Here is a 24628-nt window from a genome sequence, read left to right as displayed (position 1 = left end):
TGTCGGCCACATCCAGCTTCATTGTAGTCTATTCATATAGTGAAGAAATTGGATGCCAAAATACTGATGATTTTCTAACTTTATAACTGTTTTATTGTACCATAAACTAGTAACTGTTTGCTTAAAGCAATAGCTATACTTGTGTGATTTACAGTACAATAGTAATTGTGGATTTCTTAGTAACTATTATATCTTAGGGTTCCTGATATGAATAATGTTAAAGGAATCATTAACTACCGTAACCTCCTAATCAAAGTGAAAAATCCAATGTCTGAAATGATCTGCAATTTCCTACAACGCATCATGTCAAACATCATTCATTTCCAGTTACAGAATGCTCAGGATTTTGTGCCTCGGGCTTTATGGTGTCCTTGGAAGATACTCCACACACACTTAAGTGGCGGTCTGAAGACAATGCTTCGTTGACACTCAGAGGCCCGGGGCTGCCGTGGGTCGGGGAAAAAATGAACGCGCCCTCTGCAACCTGGCACGAAATCGTCACAACAGGTTGTCGTGAGCCTTTTGTTTGAAGCTTTTTGCACTGAACATGGACCATATTCCCTAATACTTATTAATTATTTGTAAGTCTAACCTTAATCCCAACTTCATCCCCGAAGAGAAGAAAAATGAAGTTATTTTTAAGGATATATATTTGAACTGAAGGTTGCTGTGTAGACTTGAATGCCTAATGTTTAGGAGTCTATCTTAATAATCGGTTCCAAAGTTTCAATCGTTGACAAGCATTTATGTATATCTGTTTCCTAACTGGATTTATTTTTCATATATATGAGTACTTGAAAATTAGATTTTTAATATAATATTACACGGATATACAATTCTACACTGTATATAATATTGTACATTGTTCAAATGACAGGGTCGCATTGCAGAATTACATTAATTTTGCAGTGTTGGTAACCAGATACATAATGTTCCAGGACCAGGGTACTGCGTCTTTGCCCCATCACTCCGAGCCGACAAGAGCTGTGGTCCTGAGCAATACCTCGAAGTGGAGACAGAGAGTCCAGCATCTTGGGAGTTGAACTGTGACAATTCCTCGTGTGGTTAGTAGTCTTATGTATATATTCGTTGCACATGTTGATAGAGTTTCTCGAGAATGTGTATGTGTGTGTGCGCGCGTGCGTGCGTGCGTGCATACATACATACATATATACACACAATTGCTGATGTACTAAAACCGAATAGGAACCATTTAAGCATGGATTCCTTGTACATCTAAACATAAATTATATTTAGATGAAATCCACAATTATACCTACAGAAAATGTCAATTTTAATTGATTATAAGGCATATAACTTTTAGCATTTATCATCACCATCTGTCTTTTCAGGCAGGAAACTTCAAAGATTTTAAGTAGTTCCGTGAATCAAACTTTTTAACATTATGTTTATCTCATTCTCTTTGTTGATAAATGGTGCTGGATCCTGTTAACGTGTATCTGGGAGATGACAAGCTCATGAGAAAGTGTTGTAGTTTTAAACTTTCGCAGCCTTATCATGGCCATGTGAATTGGGATGGTAATTTTCAAATTTCGTTAGAAGATTTTCAAAATTATGAATAATCCATCCACGAGCTAGATGTCAAAACGTCAACAATTTGCATAATTAGATATGTATATGACATATAACTGAACTTATTTTCGAATGCTATTAAAGGGCCTGTCACACCTTAACGTTTCAGAGAACGTTTGGCTAGCGTATGGAAAACGGTGGCACACGCTCAGCATACGCTTGAATAAGTTATGGGTATGCTGCTCCATCGTTAGGGTACGTTGAAGTACAGTGGCGTACGGTGCCGTACGTCGTCGTACGCAGGGACAGCGAGAAGTTTTTGAGCATGCACAAAATTCTCGACGTATGCCAGCGTGTGGCCAGTACGTTATGCATACGCTGGGGATAAGTTAAAGGCACGTTAGGCGATCGTTATCATTCGTTCTCTGATCGTTCCTCACGCGTTGTATTCATTACCTGTTAGTACGTTCCCCGATCGTTGTCTTATACGCTCTGCATACGTCGACAACGTACAGCGTACGCCACCGTTTAACATGTTTACCATACGCTAGCCATACGTTCTCTAAAACGTTAAGGTGTGACAGGTTCTTAAGTTGTAGTGAGTGCAACCCTGCAGTAAAGCGACGAAATGACCCTGAGTGAGTCAGCTATCGCTGTACTGTGTTTGTAAATGGGGCTTTTCGTGTCGGAGCGGGCCGGGCGGTAAGAATCCTCCGAAGGTACGGTGGGCCAGGGATAAATATGACTAAAAAAATAAAGTTAAAAGACTAAAATAAAGCAAAGCTGAACCCTTAACATATTTTTTTAAAAATCTACATTTAACATTAAACACTGAAGTTTTTTTTTTTTAAACAATGGGCTTCCCGTTTTCTGTGATGGCATATCGTAACTGTGTACTTGTGACACGAACGTAAAAATGAACATTAAATAAAGGAGCCTGGGCACAACTCCTTAAGAAGTAAAAAAGGTAACATAAAAGAAGTAAAACATATTAAAACATTTACTAGTAGGTCGGCTATGATAATATATCGGTTGTACATATGTGATAATAATATTTATAAAAAAAAGACTTATCTGTACAAAGCAGTGGTGTTCCACAACGAGCCGAATATACCTTAGCCACTATGAATCATATTTTAAAAAGGGGTGCCTTCGTCTCCCTGGTTAATATGTCAGGTCAATGCTCCGTTGCAGTCATCCGCCCTTGGATCTCTGGCTTAGAGGAGCATTGCCTGCGCATATTAACTGTGTCTCAAGAGCTAGAGAAATGTCCGGTAAGTGTTTCAGATTTTTATGTGACCCCTGCACGTCAGGTCAGGCCAGCGGAGGTTGGTAAAAAAAAAAAAAAAAAGAGAAACTTGGTCCGACAGGCCCTTAACCAGGTAGTTTTGGGGGTTCATCTTGATTGTAAACAGATAAAATATTAAAATATGACTATTAAATATAAAAAGGAGTAAACATAAGATACATAGATAAAATGATTTTCAAAGCAGAAGTTGAGCAGGTAAAATAAAATTAACTAAAAGCGTTAAAATAAAGATCTTGATCTCGCCTTAATTAGGGGGGGGGGGGGGGTTTGGTTTGCGAAGTTCTAGCTTCGCCCGGGCCTTCTAGATATGGCCCGGCCTGTGTCAGCTTTTTTACGGCTGTCTCATTGAGTTGTCTGACACTCAGTGCTTACCGTGGCGGCGGGATTGCCAGCAAGCGCTCCTGCCGCCATGGTGTAAGCATTTCGCATAGCCTCTTTACCAGCACGGCGGCTGTTGTGGGCGGTCCATGTCTCAGGAATTGTGTATGGTTACAATTTTCTAGGTAGTGGACTAGTGTGGCGTTCGGCTCGCCGCAGTGCTTGCAGCACCATTCATCGCGTTCGATTGTTGGGATAATCTGCCATGCACAGTGGTAACCTAGGCGCATTCTGTGAAGAATGACTTCGGTACCTCTGTTGCTTACTTCAGAGAGTGCCAGTGGTTCAGAGCCTGTGGCGTCTGAGTACCAGCTGGCCGAGGGGGAGGTTCTCGTTTCCTCTCTGTGGAGCTGCCGTAGGAAGGTACGACCGACCAAGGCACACTTCTCCATAAGTAATTTTCGGCTCGGTTTTATCGTCATGGGATTTGGGGGCATACCCCTGCCAGCGGCGGCTAGTCTGTCAGCAAGCTCGTTCCCTCTGATGCCGATGTGGCTTGGGACCCAATTGATGATAATTCTTCTACCCTGAGCAAGAATTCTCTGTGCCATTGTGAGAATCGTGGTCAGTAGGTAGATGTTGTCTGTGGGTGAGCTGTGCTGAAGACAGTCAATGGCTGCCCTGGAGTCTGTGTGTATGACCACGTGTCCTTCCCTTAGGGACGCGTGGCCTAGGGCTCCCATGATTGCAACTGCCTCTGCCTGTAGCGAGGAGGCGTTGTCTGTTACCCTCATGGATCGCGTGGCATCCCTAGCTGCAAAGCCGGCGCCTGCAGTGTGGCTCAAGGGATCGACCGATCCATCCGTGTAGTATGTTCTACTACCCGGAGGAGTGATGGCTGCAATGACCCTGTGGGCTTCTGCCTATAGGCTAGGCATGGGGTATAGGCTCTTTTTCATTGACAGGTTCATTATGTTGAACTCTATCAGGCTCAGTGCCCACGGCGGGGCTTCGGCAAAGTCGGGGTGGGGGGAGTCCATGCCCTTAGCAAGAAGCTGTTCTTTGAGCTGATGGCGTATCAACACCCTGGCTGTATGAGACAGCCAGGAGTTGTTTGCAACGAGCTCGTTGTCTTGTTCGAGGCATCTGACTAATTTTTGTCTTAGGCTTGTGTTCCTGGGAGCCTGGATGACCTTTGACAGAAATTGTGTTGCCGTTAGATCGATTCGTGAGTCCAGGGGGAGAAGGTTTGCCTCCATCAGGAGGTTGAGAACCTTCGTCCACCTCGGGGCACCCAGAATGATCCTGGCAGCTTCATTTTGGACTGTTTCTAATTTGTCTGTGTGCTTTTTCTTTGCAGCAATTAGAGCGACTGAGGCATAGTCCACAATGGGCCGGACAGCATGTACATAGAATGATCTTAGTACTTTGTGTCTGGCCCCTATGCGTCTCCCAGTCATTGCTCTCATGACAGACAGTCTTGCTTTGGTTCGGTCAACCAGGTACTGGACCTCCTTATGGAAGGAGAGGGTCCGGTCTATCCTTACCCCAAGGTATAGGTAGTCCTTGACCCATTCTAATTCCACTCCCTGGATTTTCAGTCTTGTGCCTCGAACTCTCTGTCTCAAAGCCATGGCTTTGGATTTGGCAGCAGAGATCTTTAGTCCCGTCCTACAACACTCCTCTGACACGAGGTCCAGACAACGCTGGGCTTTATTCTGGCTGCGTGGTCCAGTGGAGGTGATAGCGAGATCGTCTGCATACGAGATGATCTGGCACCCCACTGGGAGGTTTATGTTGAGGATGCAGGACATTAAAGTGTTGAATAGGGCTGGACTGAGAACCCCACCCTGTGGCGTTCCATTTTCGAGCGGCATGTGCTGCGATAGGTGACCCTGGAATTTGACATTGGCAGTCCTGTTCCTGAAGTAGTCACCTATCCAAGCCAAGAGCTTTCCTCTGATTCCCTTCTGGATCAGGCTTTCCTGAATGGCAAGCGGAGTTGCCAGTTCAAAAGCCTTCTCCAGGTCAAGGAATACCACCACAGCTGGGCCCTTGCTGATTGTGCTTAAGAGCGTGGCTAAGCTGTGTGCTGTGCCCATGCCCCTTGTGAACCCGTGAAGGTGTTCGTGCGGGGGTCCCGTTTTCCACTGAAGCCGGTTTAGTACCATCCTCTCAGCCGTCTTGGCCAGGCAGCTGAGCAGAGAGATGGGGCGGTACTTCCCCGGCTCCTTTGGTTTTGGGACGGGAACTATGGTAGCCCTCTTCCAATTCTGGGGTAGAGTGGAAGTTTCCCAGGACTTGTTGATGAGTTGCAAGAGTGCACGCTCACCTGCTAGTCCTAGGTGGGAGATAATGGGGTACGAGATCCCATCAGAGCCCGGGGCTGTGTTGGAACTGGTTTTATAGGCTTTCCTTAGTTCCCTCAGAGAAAAGATAACGTCTGAGTTATCGGGTTCGGCTGCCCTTTCTCTGATCTGAGCGTGTCTGTCTGGCTGTAGACGCTCTTGTCTTGCCCTCAGCTCGGCTGGCAGACTGTTGCTGCTCGTTCTCGCAGAGAACTCGTGCGCCAGTCTGTTAGCCTCTGCTTGGGGGTCGTGATGGGTGCACCTCGGGGCTGAGCGGCTGGTAGCTCGCTTGACCCGTTGCCACAGCTCTGAAAGGGTGGTCGAAGGACTCACACCATTCCAGCCACTTTTCCTGCCTGACTCTGTTGGCAGTTTCCTTGGCATCCGTGACAGCTTCCCTTAGGAGGGATAGGTTGTCAGGGGTTCTTTGCCTTCGGAATAGTTTTCGGCACATGTTCACCCTGTGGTTGACCTCCCTGATCTCGTCATTGAAGTACCAGGCGTCTTTGTGACTTCTGGACCCAGGCCGAGTTTTGGGTATGGTCTGTGAGGCTGCTTCATTAATGGCGTTTAGCAGGCTGGCTTCGAGCACTTCCACATTTTCGCTTTGTGGGGGATTGTTGCATCTCAGACAGAGGGCCAAAGCGTTTTGAAACGCCTGCCAGTTGGCCTTGTCTGTTTTCCATCTTGGATTTTGTCTTAGGATTTCGGCTGGGCCAGCATCCATGAGGGTAGTTATAGTGCCGTAATGGTCACTTGTGACGGTCTCATCGACACACCAGCCAATCCTCCCCACCAGAGTCGCAGTGGCCAGGGTGAGGTCTAGGACCCCTCCTCTGACATGCGTTGGCTCTTGGGTGTTGAGGAGAGCGATCTCAGGGAATGTCTCTAGCACGTCGGCTATGTGATAGCCGGCCGCATCCGGTGCCCGGCAGGGAGCCAGGATGGGGTGGTGTGCATTGAAGTCTCCCCCTATGATCACTCGGTCGTGTGCAGCAGAAGCACAGACCTGGCTGATGTCTAAGCTTTTACAGCGTGGCCGGCTGTACACATTGTACAGTTTGAAGGGCCCCCCGGCCAGGTGTACCTCGACGGCAAGGTATTCAACATCGTCTCCACAGTGCGATGCATCGGCTATTGCGGAGCAGGGGATTGTTGCTCTCACAAGGGTGATCAAGCCTCTCTTGCCAGGTGTTCGTGGCAGTGTGAAGGCATGGTACCCTGAGAAGCGAACAGTGTCCACTGTTAATGTCTCCTGGAGCATGACAATGTCAATGTTCCTTGATCGCACTACTGCTTGGAGAAAAGCGTTCTTTGCAGAGAAGCTATTGATGTTCCACTGTAGGATGCTTAGATGGTGTGTCATGATGTTACTCAGTGATAGTTACATCAGAGACATCGTCGGAGTCTGACAACTCCATTGCGAGGTCCTCGCTGGTTGAGGGCTCCTCGTCTGTTGTCAGGCTATCCTTGGGTCCACTGGGGGGTGGAGAGCCTTTGGTAGCTCTGACTTTGGTTGGTTCGGCTTTTCTCTCAGGCTTTTTCTTGGCTGACCTTGCTGGCCTTGCCTGGGCAAGGTCAGCGTGATCTGGCTCTGGCTGCACAGATTCAGCCTGTTTTGGCTCTGCCTGTGAAGGCATGGCCTGGTTTGGAGTGGGGAGGGGAGTCTCGTCCTGGGGTGAGGGTGAGGCTGGTTTTTCTCTAGCCAGCTTTCTTCCCTTCAGGGCTGCGACAGTCTGGGTCATTGCCGTCATGGCGACCGAAACTGCCTTCTCGGCCTCCTCACTCGACCTCCCCAGGGCTGTTGCTACTGCTGTGACAACAGCAGTTAACAGGAGAGTCATATCGTCCTCGTCAAAGAGAAGATGATCATCTGTTGGGGAGGTTTTTGTGGTGCTCTTAGAAACTTTTTTCTTTAGTTTCTTTTTCTGCACCTTTGGCATTGTCGGAAACTCCTTTTTGTTGGAGACATCCGGTGTCGGCTGGGGGGCGGCTTCCTTCCTCTTAGGAGGTCGGGGGGCCTTTTCGCTTTTGTTCCTTCCCCAGACATGGGTGCCCGGTGGGGCAGGAACAAAGTCTGGTCGGTTTTGAGCAACCTCTTGTCGCCTGAGGGCCGCCTTTTTCCTGACAGAGCAAGTCAGGCTCCAGGCATGATGCTTCTTGACACAGTTGGGACATTTGGCTGTTGTGTCCCTCTTTTCCTCTTTGTATGCCTTGAGGCATACCTCTGTGTTGTGTGCCTTGCTACAGACACCACATTTAGGCTTGGCTGTACAGTTAGCCTTGTGGTGACCGTATTTCTGGCACTTGAAACACCGAAGTGGTTCTGGCACATACGTTCGAAGGTTGTAGGTGCCCCAGTTACCCAGATCAAGGGTAGTGGTTGGGGCACCTTTCATGGTCACCAGGACTTGCCTGGTTGGGGTCTTCCCCTTCGACATTCGGGAAGCCTGCACGACCTGTGGGTGTGAAGCGATCAGCTCCACATCGTACGAGACTGAGAAGCCAAGTAGCACCATCTTGGTTCTCTTTTCCTCGGGACTTAGTGGGGAAAGACTCACTTTTCTCCCATCAGTTAGCTATATCGTTTCCCGGAGGAAATTTAAGGTAGCTTGATCTTTGGGCATTATGATCATGCCCTGATCTCGGGCGACCCGGATCGACAACCGGATTTTCCGTTGCAACTCCAATGCCCTGACCAATTGGTAGGCATTGTCGAAGCCTTCAGGTTTAGCTGGCACTTTGAACTGGGTGAAGCGTTTAGGGGGTCCCGACTCTTCATCAGAGTCGGTATCCGGCCTCAGACGCTTCGGCCCGCCCTTTCGGCTTTCGGGCTTGTTTGAGGAGGCAGGAGCTGATGCGGCTGGTTCAGCCTGCTCTCCCCTCTCAGTCGGGGAGGCCGTCTGTGAACTCAGGGGCCTCCCTGGCTTAGCTGCTGGCCTGGAGAGGCCAGCTCGCGAGTCAAGATCTTTGACTATTCGGTGGACAGACCCATTGGCTTCGGTCTTGTCCACCTTAGCAGCAGGGGTGACAGTGTCATCCTGTGCTTGGGGCTTTCTTTTGCCACCGGAAGGCACATATGCCTTCATGGTGACTACCGTGGTCTGGGCCTTGCGCGGTTCGTCAACTGTAAGTTCAGTCTGTGGGGGGTGTTTGATTGTTTTTTCCATGAATTGGTAAGTGCTTCATCCTCTCACGCCCCCACCCACCACGGAGTCCAACAAGGGGAAGCTGAGTGTCAGAACCAGTGTCTAACAGCAACAGGAGTGATGAGAGGATATACGCAGCCAATAGCCATTGTGACGGCACTCACGGACCATTGTGAGTGCCAATGGCGGCATGACTGCTTGACCCTAGCCTCCCGGGGGAGACCAGCCGATTGACCGTGACCGGGCCGGGATCAGGCCGCCTGTCTTGCTGGAATAGAGGACCAAAGAGGCGTGTTGCTAGCCGCAGGGCGTACTCGTTCACGGCATCGCTCAACCTCCAGGACTCCCGTCTCCACAGCGCACAAGGCTGCCACGCACGGCAAACGCGTGGGTAGGTGTAAACCCCTGGGGAGAGACCAGAGGGAATGCCCTTCCACCTACGAGACATCATTGTTTGGAGCCCTTTTGCTCAGCCCTCTGAGGCAGCCACCCAAAGGTTGCTGCACCGCAGTGAGGGAAGAGGAGTCTTGCACTTTTACCAGGCAGTTCCTTTCATCCCTCTGAAGCAACCACCCAAAGGTTGTTTCACCTCAGTGAGGAAGGAAAGGACCTGTGTCTTTTCAAAGTAGTTCCCCCTTCCCTCTAAAACAGCCACCCAAAGGCTGTTTCACCTCAGTGAGGGAAGGGAGGTTTTGCGTTCTTGTCAGGCACTTCCTTTCGTTCCCCTGAAGCAACCACCCAAAGGTTGTTTCACCTCAGTGAGGAAGGAAAGGACCTGTGTCTTTTCGAAGTAGTTCACCCTTCCCTCTAAAACAGCCACCCAAAGGCTGTTTCACCTCAGTGAGGGAAGGGAGGTTTTGCGTTCTTGCCAGGCAGTTCCTTACATTCCTCTGAAGCAACCACCCAAAGGTTGTTTCACCTCAGTGAGGAAGGAAAGGACCTGTGTCTTTTCAAAGTGTTTCCCCCTTCCCTCTGAAGCAGCCATCCAAAGGCTGTTTCACCTCAGTGAGGGAAGGGGGGTTTTGTCCTTTTTGTCAGCTGGTTCCTTTCATCCCTCTGAAGCAACCACCCAAAGGTTGTTTCACCTCAGTGAGGGGGGGGGGGGCGGTACTCGAAAACCATTCCGGACGTCTAGACGGGAGCGGTCGCCTGTGTGAAGGGCATGGCCACAAACCGACCGAGAAGCGGGGCGGCACGGGGAATGGTTACCCCGGCGGCCCCCGGCCGGCTGCGTGGCGCGAGCCCGCGACCTTTGCCGTGCCCGGATTAATTAGGGATACCTGCCGGGAAGGGCAAAGCAAGGTCGTTTACCCTGAGGTGACCAGCAAACAGCTGGGGATGCTTTTAAGGCATATGATAATGCTTATTTATTGTTTCCAATTAAATTACATAAGGTTCACTACAAAGTCGCTAAGTATACAATTACGGTTATTATTCATGAATAAAAAAAAAAAATAATCTTCACTAAGGCGTACGTAAAATACATATACGATTTCCCACTTCCCTGTTATTTCAAAACTTTAATGTAGTGGCTGTCATATTTGTTCGAAAGATCATTTAAAAATGAAATGGTTCCTTTTTTTTTTTTTTTTTTTTTTAAATCCTTGAAGTTTTACATGAGCATTGATTATACTTTATACTTTACTGTTACAGCCCTTACCTAATTGTGCAGTATATAGAAAGAGCGCATGGTATCGCTGCCGTAGGGAGAGATGTAACAAACAGAGATTGAAAGCCATTGGCCTAAACTATAAACACCTTTTTAGTATTGAGCATAGGTATTGTAGTTGTTAAAGTTTCTTACTTTTTATTAGAAAATTTCATTTCACGCGCGTTTGCGTATATATATATATGTGTGTGTGTGTGTGTGTGTATATATATATATATATATATATATATATATATATATATATGCATTTGTGTGTGTGTTTGTGTGTGTATGTATGTGTGTGTGTGTGTGTGTGTGTGTGTGTGTGTGTGTGTGTGTGTGTGTGTGTGTGTTTATGTGTGCGTGTGCCATAGGTCAAATGAAATAACTGTATTTTATGTTTTTGAACCATTCCTCAGATTAGGAAATATTGTACGTCAAAGTAAGAACAACAACTGTGTATCTCCAAAGTGTTCCCCAGTTTAAAAAAATACGCTCAGATTTTAAAAAGTGTACTTCGGGTTTTTGAAAATGTTCTTCAGGTAAAAAATAACGTCCCCTTATATTTAAAAAAAAATCTAAATACCTGTCTGTTGATCTATATTAATTTACCCACCGTTATCTTCTGTAAATATTCATGACGTATGAAGTAATTGCCGTTATTTTGTTGAAATTTTTCATCTTTAATTCTCTCTCTACGTTATCATTTACATTCATTAAATAAACTCAAACGCATTTTTTAAAATTAAGCATACTGGCTATTTCTGTAACTGAATAATTTCTCGTAATTGCTCCCACCTGTACAAGAGTAATATTATGCAAAGTAAAGATTATTAACCATGATAGATTACGTCTATCTATACATCCCTTAATATCTATCGGCTTTTCAAATTTCGAAATATTTCTATGCTTTCGGTTAATATGTGGTATTTACATTGCACCCAATCTCGAAGACTTTGTTGTGAGATCTTACGCAGTAAAAATATAATTCTTCTCTCTAGGCTTTTGCAGACACGTTAAAGTAGTCATATGTTGTTCTTGGTCAATTGTTTAAATGAAAGACTGAGTGTGGGTCTGCATTGGTTGTTTGAGATTTTCGAAGATCTAACTTCGCCCGGGCCTTCGATATATATGGCCCTGCCTGTCACTTATTTATGGCTCCGGCCGCCACGATGTAAGCATGCGGCATAATCGCTTTACCTGCCCGGCGGCTGTGGTGGGGGTGGGGGGGGGGGAGGTTGTCTCAGAAATTGTGTGTGCTCACAATGTAACAGGGTGGGGATCGGCTCGCCACAACGACAAAATAAAATATTGTACTCTATAAATAGTACAGAGAATCTCACTCTTTCACATATGTATGATATGCTACATAGCAATATAAACTAACATAATCTTCTATATTTGACATGGTGTAATATATCACACAAAAGACAGTGTGTATAATATAATTACATAATTGTCACAATGTACGTACGATAATACTGGCATCACAACCCGTATGCAATGGCATCATAACATGGCACTCACAACTCACTTCATTATCACAACCCACAGTTGCCACATCTCGTGGCATATTACCTATGACATATAAATATGTACATGTGAAATTAATGGAAAACACGCGTAAATCTCATATCCACACCTCTCTCTTGCGTGGACTTTTTTTTACCTGAGTTGAGGTGAACAGCGTGGGACAGAGGAAAGCTCGTTGACAGGACTTTCCACGTTCGAACTAGGGGCCACAGGGAATTGGGGGAGAAAGCACTGGCCGAAGATGACGAGATATACTTCGTATTTCCCTAGACTTGCCGCATCCCATTACTACTCCAACTTTGTCACAACGCTACGACGTAGGATCCTGAATTCTCATGCGCTGCCGAAAAGTTGGGCAGCGCATGAGCTGTGCATCGCACTGGCGTTTGACTTGCTTAGTATGAGCGGCAGCTCGGCGATCGCAGTCCTGGGTCCGGCCTTGCCAGTCCTTGGAGAAAGTCTTTGGGTGAGCTGGGACGCAGCAACAGAGGGGGCGGAAGCACGGTACCTGGGCAAGGGTGGCCTGCAGGAGTAGGGGTATTGTGAAGCTCAAGACCCCGATCAAACTCTTCACTGTCTTCAAGATGAGGTACTTGGAAGATTTGACCGTTGCCTCAGCAAGGCCTTTGAACTGGGGTAGTGTGGCGAGGACGCCACATGATTGAGACCCCAACTTTCCACGAATTTCCGGAAGTCAGCGCTGTTAAATAGTTGGCTTCTGTCAGTCCTTAGATGAAGATGACCACCAACTTCACGTTAGTAGCAAGTCTGATGAACTAAAGGGGGAGGAGGGGGAGGAATCCTTAGTTTAAGGAGGGGAAGAAAAGCTAAGGGTAGCTAGCTACCTGAAGATTAAAGAAGTATAAGATAAAAAGGAGGGGGGCGATACCCCTTGCATGGTTTTTATGTTTTGGTTGCAACTGGTCGGGGGTGTGGTTTGTTTATCGTGAATGGAGCCAGGCTGGAAGGAGGAGACACCTTTATTGTTAAAACATTTTATTGATTAAAAGTCTAAAAGCGTGAGAAAAAAAAAAAAAAAAAAAAAAAATCAATGTCATGTACCATTTGACCCTATCATCCCTTCATACCCTATCGTACTGTTGTTGACACAGCTACTCATTCATTCGTATGGAAAGTCAACAGGGATAAATGGTAAGGAGAAAAGTAAACATGGGAACAAATGAGTGAGGAAGGTAGGGAAATGAAGTGATGAGAAAAAAGTAAAGAAAGGCGTGAAAAATAGAGATAATGGTAAGTAGCGAAGTAAAGTAAAGATTTACCACCATTTTTTTTTTTTTTTTTTTTTTTGCCTGCCAGGGATTATCATAGCAGGTGTGATCCCGCTATGATAGCCTGTTGCAGGTGAGACCCTCGTCTGCCTCCCTTCCAGCTCCTAGGAGCTGAGAGCGAGGTTCAGTGGGTCACTCTTTTGTTTAATTTAAACGAGAATTGTGGTAAACAGAACATATGGTTATAACAAACAAAAACATTGGAAGATATTAAAACATTAAACAGTTGATGTGTGTCCAACGCATAACTCGTTAAGGTTGTGGGAGAATGTGGTAGTGTGTGATGTGATGACATGATGCAGTGGTGTGATGTGGTGTTATATGATGTGATAACATGATGTAATGATGTGATGGGGTGATGATGTGAATGTGAGGCATGAAGTCTTTTGTTGCGCATAGGCTGCGGAAGGCGGTAAAGGTGATGGTATGGTCTTGGCATTGCAGTGATGTTTTCGCGTGGAAATCATCCTCCGGACCGAGCACAGCATAAACAAAAAAACAAACAAACAAAAAACAAACAAACAAACACAACACAAGCTGTGAGCGGTCAGGAGGCTTTTTCCTCGCCTAAGTGGTTTATGCGTTGGCTTATAAGAAAATGAAATAAGAAATGAAATTGTTTACATACAAAAAATATCAATAAACATATATAAATGAGAGCTTTCTGTGGGGGTGGGAAACATCCTTCGACCTGCGCGCACGTATGCGTGCAGATCGGAGGCCTTTCCCCCCAACAATTGTCTATTTGTTGTATGCGGTCCCAGGTTCGTTTGCTTTGTGTGTGTATGCGTATATTCAGTGGCTCTATGTTGTATCTTTGGTGTAGTGATTGTGCGGTAATTCTGTATCGTATTCTGTCTGGTATAGTGGTGTTGTTTATCCAGTATAGTGCTTTGTTCTGTATGGATTGCATCTTGAGTTTTTGTGTTTTTGAGATTGCAATCAGTGGAATGGGTGTGTATTCGAGTATGGGTCTTACAGTGGTTTTGTAGAGTTTGAGTTTGGTGGGTGTTGTGCAGTATGAGAAGCGTTTGAGTTTTTTGAGAGCTGTGCTTGCTTGTTTTATTCGGTGTTGTGCGTGTGTGTGAATACCGTTTCTGCTGAAGTGTAAGCCTAGCATGTTTCCTGTGGTTGCGTAGGGTATGTCTGTGTTGTTTATTGTGAGTAGAGGTGGGTTGCGTCTTGCCACTGGTATGACTGTGAATTTGTTTGTGTTTGTTTGTATTTTCCATTTGTTTTCGTGGGTGTTGATCGTGTTTATGGCTGTTTGTGTGGCTGCTTTCATAATGTTTTTGGATTTGGAGGGGTGTGATATGATTTGTGTGATGTCGTCTGCGTATGCGACGTAATTGCTGTAGGGTGCTGGGGGTGATAGGTTGGCAGTGTAGAGGATGTAGAGTGTGGGTGAGAGGACGCTGCCCTGTGGAACTCCACTCCTGAGATGGATGAGAGGGCCTTGGTAAGAACCAAGGCGAATGGAGGCTGTTCTGTTGTCCAGGAAGTTGCTTAAGAGGCATGTGAAGTGTGGAGGCAGTTGTAGTTGTGTTATTTTGTATTTGAGGCCGTCATGCCAGGCCTTATCAAAGGCCTTGGTGACGCCTCGAAGTATAATGTTGGTTTGGTGCTTGTTTGCGAGACTGAGAGCGATCTCCTCATAAGCGAGGGCGATTGCGCTCCCAGTCCCTCTGTGTGGCCGAAAGCCGTGTTGCCTAGGGTTTTGTATGTTGTTGTATTCAAGATGTGTTTGAAGTCTGCGTGTGATAATCCTCTCAAGCAGCTTCCCGGGAACTTCCAGCAGTGAAATGGGCCGGAAGCTGGTCACCTCGTGAGGTGGCTTCCCTGGTTTGGGGATGAGGATGAGTGATGCATGTTTGAATTTGGTTGGGAAGTGTCCTGTTGCCAGGGCAGCGTTGAAGATGTGTCGTAGTCTGGTGAGCATGATGGGTGGAAGGTGTTGCATGATAAGTTTATTGATGTTGCTGGCTCCTGGTGTTGTGTTTTGTGATCGTGTGTGTGCATGTCTCATGTCTTCTGGTGTGATGGGGTGTGATAGGGGGTTGTCTGGTGTGAGTGTGTTGAGTGATATTGTTTGTGATGGGAGAGTCAGGTGTTGCAGTTGTTGTAGTGATTGTGTAACCTCGGCTTCTGTGTCTGGGTCAAATGTTGCGTTTTCAGCAGGGGAGATTTGGAAGTTCTGTTGCCAGAACTCCCTGTGAACTGCTTCCATCTCCTCTGCTGTGTCCATCTTTTGTCTGTTGGTGTTGTATATGTATGTGATCGTCTGTCTGTTCGATCCTATGAGTCTTCTGTGTTTCATCCAGAAGACCTTAGGATCTTTTATGTTGTTGCAGAGTTCTCTTGTGAGTGTTTCCCAGTGTTGGTTGCTCATTTGTTTTGTTTCGTTGGTGAGTTGTATTTGAATTTCTCTGTGTCGTGTGCGTAAATCTGTGTTCCATCCCTGTGTTTCAGCAAGGTCCCGAAGGTGTCTGTATTGTATTTTTAGTGTTTTTAGACGATGTGTTTCTCTGTAGTGTGCAAGTGTTTTGAATGTTGTTTTAGGAATGTTTGCCTCTCGGGCAGTCTGTATGTCTGCGTACCACTGGTTAAGGTGGTGGTCTATGGTGTGTGTGGGTTGCCCCTCGAGATCTGGAGTGTGTGTGTGTTCAAGTGCTTGTTTAAACCCTTCCCAGTTTGCATGTTTAAGGTTCTCTCGGGGTGGTGTAGGTAACATGATTGGGTTGGTGGAGAGTGAGTATCACGGGGAGGTGATCACTGGATGTGACGTCGTCTGTGGTTATGTGGTAGTTTAGGTTTGCTTGTGTGTTGGCGAGAACTATGTCGGGTGTGGTGGAGCTGTTGGCACGTATGAAAGTGGGGGCGTCTGGGCCGAGGTGGGTGAGTCTGCCGTCGGAGATGACTGAGGCAAGGCCTCGTCCGACGGCATTTGTGTCTCTGTATCCAAAAAGTCTGTGGTGTGCGTTGAAGTCTCCCATTATGTATGTTGGTTTTCGGTGTCGCAGGAGCTGGAAGAGGTCGGGTTGGTTTATGTAAGGTCTGCAACATTCAAAACACTGCGTAGGTGGTGGCGATGATAATGGGTCCATGAGGGGTGTCTATTTCAATGGCCATGAGTTCTGAGGTGAAAGTGTCTAGTATTTTGTGTTTGATGTGTTGTTTGACAGCAATGGCAATACCATCACTGATCTCGTTTGTTTTGTTGGATGTGTATGTGTTGTAGTTGTATATTTTTACTGTTTGTGGGTGTTTGAGTGAGTGTGAGTTTATGAGTATGATATCAGGGTCGTGTTGTCTGTACTGGTTACAGAGTTCTTGTCTTCGTCTGTATGTCCATGTGTGTACATTATGTTGAATGATCGTGAGGCGTGAGTGTAATGTGGTGTGTATTGCAGCCATGGTGTTACTTGGATGTATCGTACCAGCCATTCTGTAGGTGTTCGAAGTTTTGTTGATTGAGTTTTTCGATTGTGTCTGGCTGGATGAAGATGTTTCCGTCATGTAAGTGTTGTGTGATTTTTTGTTCGTGAATGCGGTTCTGGTATGTGGTGTTAGTGTATATCCATTTGATTGTACCGCGTTCTATTTCGTATGCCAGTTGTTGTCTGTTTAGGTGTTTGTAGCGTAAGGGCTCCATGGAAAAGAGGCGGATGCCGTATGTTTGGGGGTTGAGGTCGTAACCGTCCCTATGGCGAAGGGACTGATCATCGACCTCAGAGTCTGTAAGATCGTCTGTGTGTTTGCGGTGTACATGTGTTGTTTTGGGTTTGACTGATTGTTTTTGTTGTGGTTTTGGGTGTTGTGGTGACTGCTTGTCTGTGTTGGTTGTGCGTGGGCGTGCAGGTGAGTTTGTGGGTGTGGGAGTTGGTGTTGGGTTTGGTGTTGGTGCTGATGTTGGTTTCCTTTGTGCTGTGGTGAAGAGTTCGGTCTCTGGCTCGTCCTGTGGGTCGAGATCCGGTTGTGGATGGTGGGACTGAAGTGGTGAGATTGTGGTTTGTGTGAGTATGGTTTCTGTTGTAGTATTAATTGTGTTTGGTGGGAGAACTTTGAAGATCCCCCAGGAATCCCCGTCCCCAAGGTCAAGATCAGGTAATTTATTTATTTTTAAAACTTTTTTGACATGGTGTCTAAAACCAAGTCCTGGCTCCATCATGTTTTGCAGGTGGGCATGTATTAGTGCCGTCATGATGCCTACAGAGAGGTCATCGGGTAGTTGCAAAATTATTGGTTTTTCTTTTTTATCTTTTTCTTTATCTTCTTTGATTTCTTTAATGAAGGGTTTTAGCCATGCGTTTTGTGTGGCGGCTATTGTTTGTTTTACAGTTTGCTCGGCTACACGTTTGATGGGAATATCCTTTTTTTCTTCTTCTTTTTTAGCTCTTTCTTCTCTTGTTGTTTTCATGGCCTCTTTCCTTATGGGGCAAGAGTTGGCCATGGTTCGATGCCCTTCACCGCAGTTGAGGCATCTTTTGCTGGCAGACTTACAGTCTCTGTAGTTGTGGGTGTTAGACCCACACTCTGAGCACAATTTTAATTTCTTTTCCTTGTCTGGACACTGGTTTTTAAAGTGTCCATATCGGTAGCAGTGCATGCATTGCACGATGGTTGTGAATCTTTCTGGTTCAATTTGTCTTGGACTTATGAAGATATTAAAGAGGTATAGCCCCTTTTCTTGGATATTGGCGGTAGTCTGGTGGTCCGTGAATTGGATCTTCATCAGGTATCTGTTTTTCATGACAAAGATGTTGCCAATTTGGTTATCTGGGAATTGTCTTTCCAGCTCTTCCTTGATGTTTTCAGGGGCTTCTTTTACTAGCTCCCTATCGAGCTGTTTAAGGACCAGTGTGAGTTTGGCTTTGAGTTCAGGTGGCATTTGTGGCTCAAAACCTTTCTTTATAAGTAGATCTTTGCATGTGGTGGTGAAAAGATCTTCAGCATTTTTCTCATCTTGACAGATGATAAGGTAGTGGTCGTGGGCGGTGATTACCCTTAAGGTCCGAATTTCAGCATCGAAAAGGGCTTGCAGGAGGGCTTCCCTCTTTGAAGAAGAGGGTCGCCCATTAGTCAATTGGATTTTGATCCTCATGAGGACATGAGGTGGTGGTGGGTTGTTGTTAGCCTACGCCACTGACCCAAAGGGAAGGCAGGAATTACAAACCCACCCCCGTCCCCTCTTGGAGGGGCTGTAGAGGTCGTGTGGGTGTTCCTGTGGTGGTCAGTGGAGACCCTTTTCAGGGACCTAACCCTATCCCTACTCACTAGAGTTGCAGGTTTATGGAGACCTGCGGTTTCCCTGACCCTGCAGCCTGACCCTCTCAAGAGGAAGAACCGGCGGAGTTCTCCGGTACCTCTCAAGAATTGAGGCTTTGTACTTGGTGATGCTCCCTGGTCCCAATCTGCAACAAGGGGACTGGGGCTGCACACCTCCCCCAGGCGAATACTAGAGTCACAAGAACTCTCGTAGGCCGGAGGACGAGCCGGAGGAGCTGCCTGCCGAGGACGAGCCGGAGGAGCTGCCTGCCAAGGACATGCCGGAGGAGCTGCCTGCTGAGGACATGCCGGAGGAGCTGCCTGCCGAGGACATGCCGGAGGAGCTGCCTGCCGAGGACATGCCGGAGGAGCTACCTGCCGAAGACATGCCGGAGGAGCTGCCTGCCGAGGACATGCCGGAGGAGCTGCCTGCCGAGGACATGCCGGAGGAGCTGCCTGCGAGATTACTCTGGACCGTCGGCGGTGTTTACCTCACTCTGGGCGGCGGGCTTAGGCCTCTCGCGATTGGCTCGTTCACCGTGTTGGGGAACGAGGGTATCGGCCTAAACATCGGCGGTACACATAAACGGAGCACCTGTCAGAAATTCAGTAGTTGTTCCGTGACTTTGACGTGTGTGCTTCTTTCCGCCATGTGACCTCGCCTGCTCCGCTGGATCCTTCTCCTGTCTGTTTGTACATATCCTGTGTTTGTAGTGTAATTAAACCTTATGTATGTTTTCCTCTGGTGTGTTTCCGTTGACCTGACCGCTCTGATTCCTTAAAACGAACCCTGACACTAATAATCTGTCTGCGATTACCAGAAATTAACTTCCTTCAACCTGGAAGACTCAAGGGGCCAAGTTGGGAGGTCATTGGATAGAAGGGACTCCTGTTGCTGACTAGGCTGCAGAACCTGGCATTACTTGCAGACTTTGACAATGCTCATGACTCTTGATCAGAGTCGATGGCTGGCCAGAACACAGACTAACCAGCATAACGCTTTGTCATATCTACACCTCGATAATTGTTGTGGAGGCATGAGAGTGCACATCAACAGAAGGCTGTAGGGACGATAATCGTTTGACCATACATAACTAGTTCCCTGTCAGTGTACATGTTGTCCCCTAGCTCCCAGTATGGGAGGACAGAGCTATGTAGGTCATATCGGCTTAAAGGGAAAGCAGAGGACATATAAGTGAGGACACGTATGTAAGTAGTGTCCGCTCTTGCAGCAGCTCGGAGCTCCTGAATGGTCCTGTTAGCTTTTGTAGGATGTTGTGACTCATCCTCTGTGTTGATGGCATTATAATTGATAATATGACGTGCGCATGCAAGCCTCATCACGCTCAGCTCTGGAGTTCTGGAAAGTGTGTCAGGCATGCACAGCTGTTTTGTGGCACACCAAACGACAGTAAAAACATAGGGCAAGACCTTTTCCTTTAAACTTGGGAGGCAGGGATTAATGGAGATTAACAGACGGTGATCAGTCATTAAGGTGAAGTGGGCAAGACCAAACAGATATTGTCTGCATTTGGATGTGGCTCAAGTAACAGCCATCAGCTTCGATTATATGGCAGAGTAGGACCAGATGAGGCACACCTACGCGCATGCGCATTACAATGAGGGGGTACGAGGAAACTTATTTTTAAACAAAAAAATAAACCTGTAAATATACATCTTTACTCTGTATAAATATTTAGCAATATTTTACGAGTATTTTATAATCGGGTTAATAAGGTCCATACTATAAACCCGATATCGCAGTTTACAAGTTAATTTATACAGCATAGTAAATATGTTATATAATCACTTTACAATAATAAAAATAATAATAATAATGTTACTGATAATGATAATAATAATAATAATGTTACTGATAATGATAATGATAATAATAATGATAATAATGATGATAATAATAATGGTAATAATAACAATGATAATAATAATAATAACAATAATAATATTATTAATAATAATGGTAGCAACAACATCAGCAGTAGTAACAATCACCATCGTGGTCATCCTCATCATCATAATGATAATAATAACATTCATCATTAAACATTAAGAGTAATAATAATAATAATAAAAAAAAATAATAGTAATAATGATAATAATAATAATAATAATAATGATAATAATAACAATAATAATAATAATAATAATGGTAATAATAACAATGATAATAATAATAATAAGAATAAGAATAATAATATTATTAATAATAATGGTAGCAACAACATCAGCAGTAGTAACAATCACCATCGTGGTCATCCTCATCATCATAATGATAATAATAACATTCATCATTAAACATTAAGAGTAATGATGATGAGAATGAGGAGGATAACAATAATAAAAATAATACTGATAGTAATAATAAAGATAACAGTAACTATTAAAGGTGATAAAAATAAGTATGAAAGCATCGAACAGTAATAAATGGTATCATTTTCATCTTTATCATCACATCAGTTATGATAATGAATATAATAATGTCATCACAACGATGATTATATTGCTACAGTTAAACCGATAATAATTGTAATAAATGTTGATAATGATAATATGAAAATTAATTGAAACATCATTTACGACACGCTTGGTGTAACATTACGTTAAGGTATCAATATTTGACCTACGCCTTTGTCAAGGTACGTTATGGTAAAATCTATGGTCAGGATATTATTAACATTGTACATATAACAATAGCAGTGGTCATTCTTTTCTGCCGTTTCGATCGTACAAAGTTAGGCCTTTTTTTTTATACAGAGACCCTAATGTAGCTTCTCTGCATAGTTCAAAATTATGCCACCACATTAAAATTATATTCATAATCACTTTTCTTACTTAGGTGAACTTTAGGTTGCAATCAGGCATCATTTGCATTAAATATTCACAAAGCCCTTTTTTCACATTCACATCGTCGCAGCAGCTAGTCAAGAGCGGCTTGTGCGGTTTTGGAAAGCCGTGAGTGTGGACTAGGAAACTCGAGATTAACAAGAATACTGACCCACACCTTCTTGAAGATCCTAGTTGGCAAGTTCCGAGCTAAGCCCCCCACCTCAACACCTTTGTTCAATGTAAATTTCAAACTCTTTTTATCTTGTTTTTTTCGATAATCTTTTTACCCTTAATGGTACTGAACCACTTTCAAAGAAAATGCATTGAAATAAGCTTACCATGAAATATCGCACAAATTGTCGGAATCAAAGAGGGGGCGGAGCTCATTATGTCATTAAGTTGTTATTGAGATATGAGATATAACTAGATACAAAATTATCTGTATGATTTACTCGATATTACTACAATTACCAGAAATAAAACCAAAAATCCCCCCTTTCATTTATAGTAACGAAGAGTTTCTTATCATTAACTACCGTCAGAATACTCTTTGGTTCAATAAGGCTAAATATAATTATAGGTACCTGGTTACATGTAATTTGGGTCTGAGAATACCTTTGGATGCACATACACTCATATATGGAAATACTTACAGAATAAAAGGAAAATAAAGATTGAGATGAGAGTCATTGATATATGGTAATTTATTGTCATTTCTGAAACCTTTGCACCGCAAGGACTATTGGGAAGCTATCAGACAGTACAGACCTCTCGAAATGGTACAACATTAGAATAAAAACTATATATGTATATTATATATGTCATATAGAAAAATAAAAGCCGTATAATGTATTTTGAATAGCAATGTAATGCTTGCATTCCTACAAATAATGAACAAATGATTAACATTTTGCGTGGCTTGGTATGTGGTGCTCATATTTGCCCCATATTTGTTCCAATATTATGCGCCGATCCTGCTGAGGGAGCAACACCCACAAAAGTTTAATAATACGGAAAAGTTCGGAGGGAATTATTTAATAATGTCTATATTTCTAATGAGTCTATATATTTTTCAGTTTGAGAAAAATATGTATGGCCGAATAAAAACATATTTATTTGAACTTATATGTTGATTACTCTTTGCATATACAAAAGCATCAATAATCCAATACAATGAACAAAAATAACACATTGGAATTCTTTATTACCTCAGTCTATATTAACTAGAAAATCCCTCTGTTCCTTGTGAAAATTATACTGTTTTCCGTCGGACTTTTTTTTTTTTTTTAGCATAAAATCACTTCTTGCAATATTTAAAATCACTTCTATAATCTATTTAACTAATTAATCTGTTTGAGAAAATATCGTCGTTTGGAGGCCCCGTTCTACTGGTGACCCGGGGGCAGTGAATAATTGTCTGTCCCCTTAACGACAACCCTGACAATGATGATAGTGATAGATATATTACACACGTTATCCACAATAACAATAAACTTTTACTCTTATCACACTGCAGGCTGTTACACACAGCGACTGATCTCGCTGCGTTTGCCCCTGGGAGAAACCAACAGCTTGTCCTGGTGGCCTGGCACAGCCACGGGCCTGCGAATAGTTGCACCTGGACTGTGGAAGATGCTTCAGCTTGATGAATCGGCCAGACACCGTTGGCATGATCTTACTATCCAGCCTGAATATAATGGTATATCTCTCCATCTTCCTGACAAACTTATGTTCAATATATGTTCATACATTCTGTTACAGATATGCATATCGATTTTGACTTGTCATAGCACTTAAGTGTTGTGTAAATCCATATAGTAAAATCAAAATTTCAGAATTTAATGTGTTATGGTCTTCTTTTGGTAATCTGCTTTCCGGATTTTTCTCTGTCCCATCTTGAGATATCAAAATAAATAATCCGCCACTTCAACGTCATTATGCTTGATCTACAGGCACTTCGTGCAGTTTTGCCAGCACCAGTCTTGGAAAGACCCTCGCCTGCAACCTTGAGGTTACATCTTTATCAACCATATATATTCAGGGTAGCAATGCCAACGGCTGGACGCCAAGCCACTGGTCCTTCGGTTGCACGGACGTTCCACAGGGTAAGAATGCCCTTGTGTATTGACGAGACTAGTTTGCAATGTTCTAACACCGCAGTTGTTGTTGGTTTAAATTCTGTTGGCATTAGTATTATCATCTAACATTGCATATTCTTTATCGATTAAAAAGAAAGCATTTTTGCAGTGTGCTTGGAAACGACGAAGGATCACACTTCACCCACCAACTCACATCAACGACGAAAAGGATGAACATCACAGAAAATTCAATGGTAACAAAGAGCTATCAGTAAATTATCTTTCAAAGCGAAAGCAACAGCAAAAGGTATATGATACTTTCAAAGGTACTAGTGTGTGTGTGTGTGTGTGTGTGTGTGTGTGTGTATGTGTCCGTGCATGCGTGTGTGTGTGTGTGTGTGTGTGTGTGTGTGTGTGTGTGTGTGTGTGTGTGTGTGTGTGTGTGTGTGTGTGTGTGCGTGTGTGTGTGTGTGTGTGTGTTTGTGTGCGTGCGTGCGTGTGTAGGCTATGTAGCCAAGTAATGTAAGATTTATTGGAGGTTAGCTCTATATTCTCCCAAGATTCTAGCCACGAAGATCCTACGTGGTGCTCGCCTGGCAAGACAAGCACCGCCATCCAGCATCTTTAGCTTCCTAGGTGACTTGTGTGATAACAATCTATTGGTTAAATTTCTCCTTAGCCTAAGGGAGTTGAAACCCCATTGCTGGCGCGCCCTCAACTCTCGAGCCAAGCTGGATCATCGCGACAGCAAGTTCGCTCCCTCCGGCTTCTAAAGACACCGCCGGGTTCTATGGCTAATTCAATAAAGGAATCCGCACTCACTGAGTTTCTTTGATCCTTATAGGTCCTCTAACAATTTGCAGAAGGTATTGTGGTTTGCGAGTAAATGAGAGAGAGAGAGAATATTGCAAATAGCATTCTGATAAAATAAACAGCTTCCGTCGAAGCATATATATATATATATATATATATATGTGTGTGTGTGTGTGTGTGTGTGTGTGTGTATGTGTGTGTAGATAGATATATAGATACATAATTAGATAGATGGATAGATATAGATATATAAATATACATAATACATACATAATACATACATAATACATACATAATACATACATAATACATACATAATACATACATAATACATACATAATACATACATAATACATACATAATACATACATAATACATACATAATACATACATAATACATAATACATACATAATACATACATAATACATACATAATACATACATAATACATACATAATACATACATAATACATACATAATACATACATAATACATACA

General features: G+C 44.3%; 1 protein-coding gene across 1 annotated transcript; it reads left to right on the top strand.

Annotated features, from left to right (window-relative positions):
- LOC125038220 lies at positions 1-24136 on the top strand. Its single transcript, XM_047631640.1, has 5 exons — positions 1-507; positions 939-1064; positions 22756-22938; positions 23192-23344; positions 23487-24136. Exons 1-5 carry the CDS (start codon positions 363-365, stop codon positions 23549-23551), a joined length of 672 nt encoding a protein of 223 aa, XP_047487596.1. The 5' UTR covers positions 1-362; the 3' UTR covers positions 23552-24136.
- Positions 24137-24628: the final 492 nt, after the last annotated feature.

This window comes from Penaeus chinensis, chromosome 24, assembly GCF_019202785.1.
Source record: "Penaeus chinensis breed Huanghai No. 1 chromosome 24, ASM1920278v2, whole genome shotgun sequence".
Classification (NCBI taxonomy): domain Eukaryota; kingdom Metazoa; phylum Arthropoda; class Malacostraca; order Decapoda; family Penaeidae; genus Penaeus; species Penaeus chinensis.
This window is presented reverse-complemented; position numbering and strand designations above follow the sequence as displayed.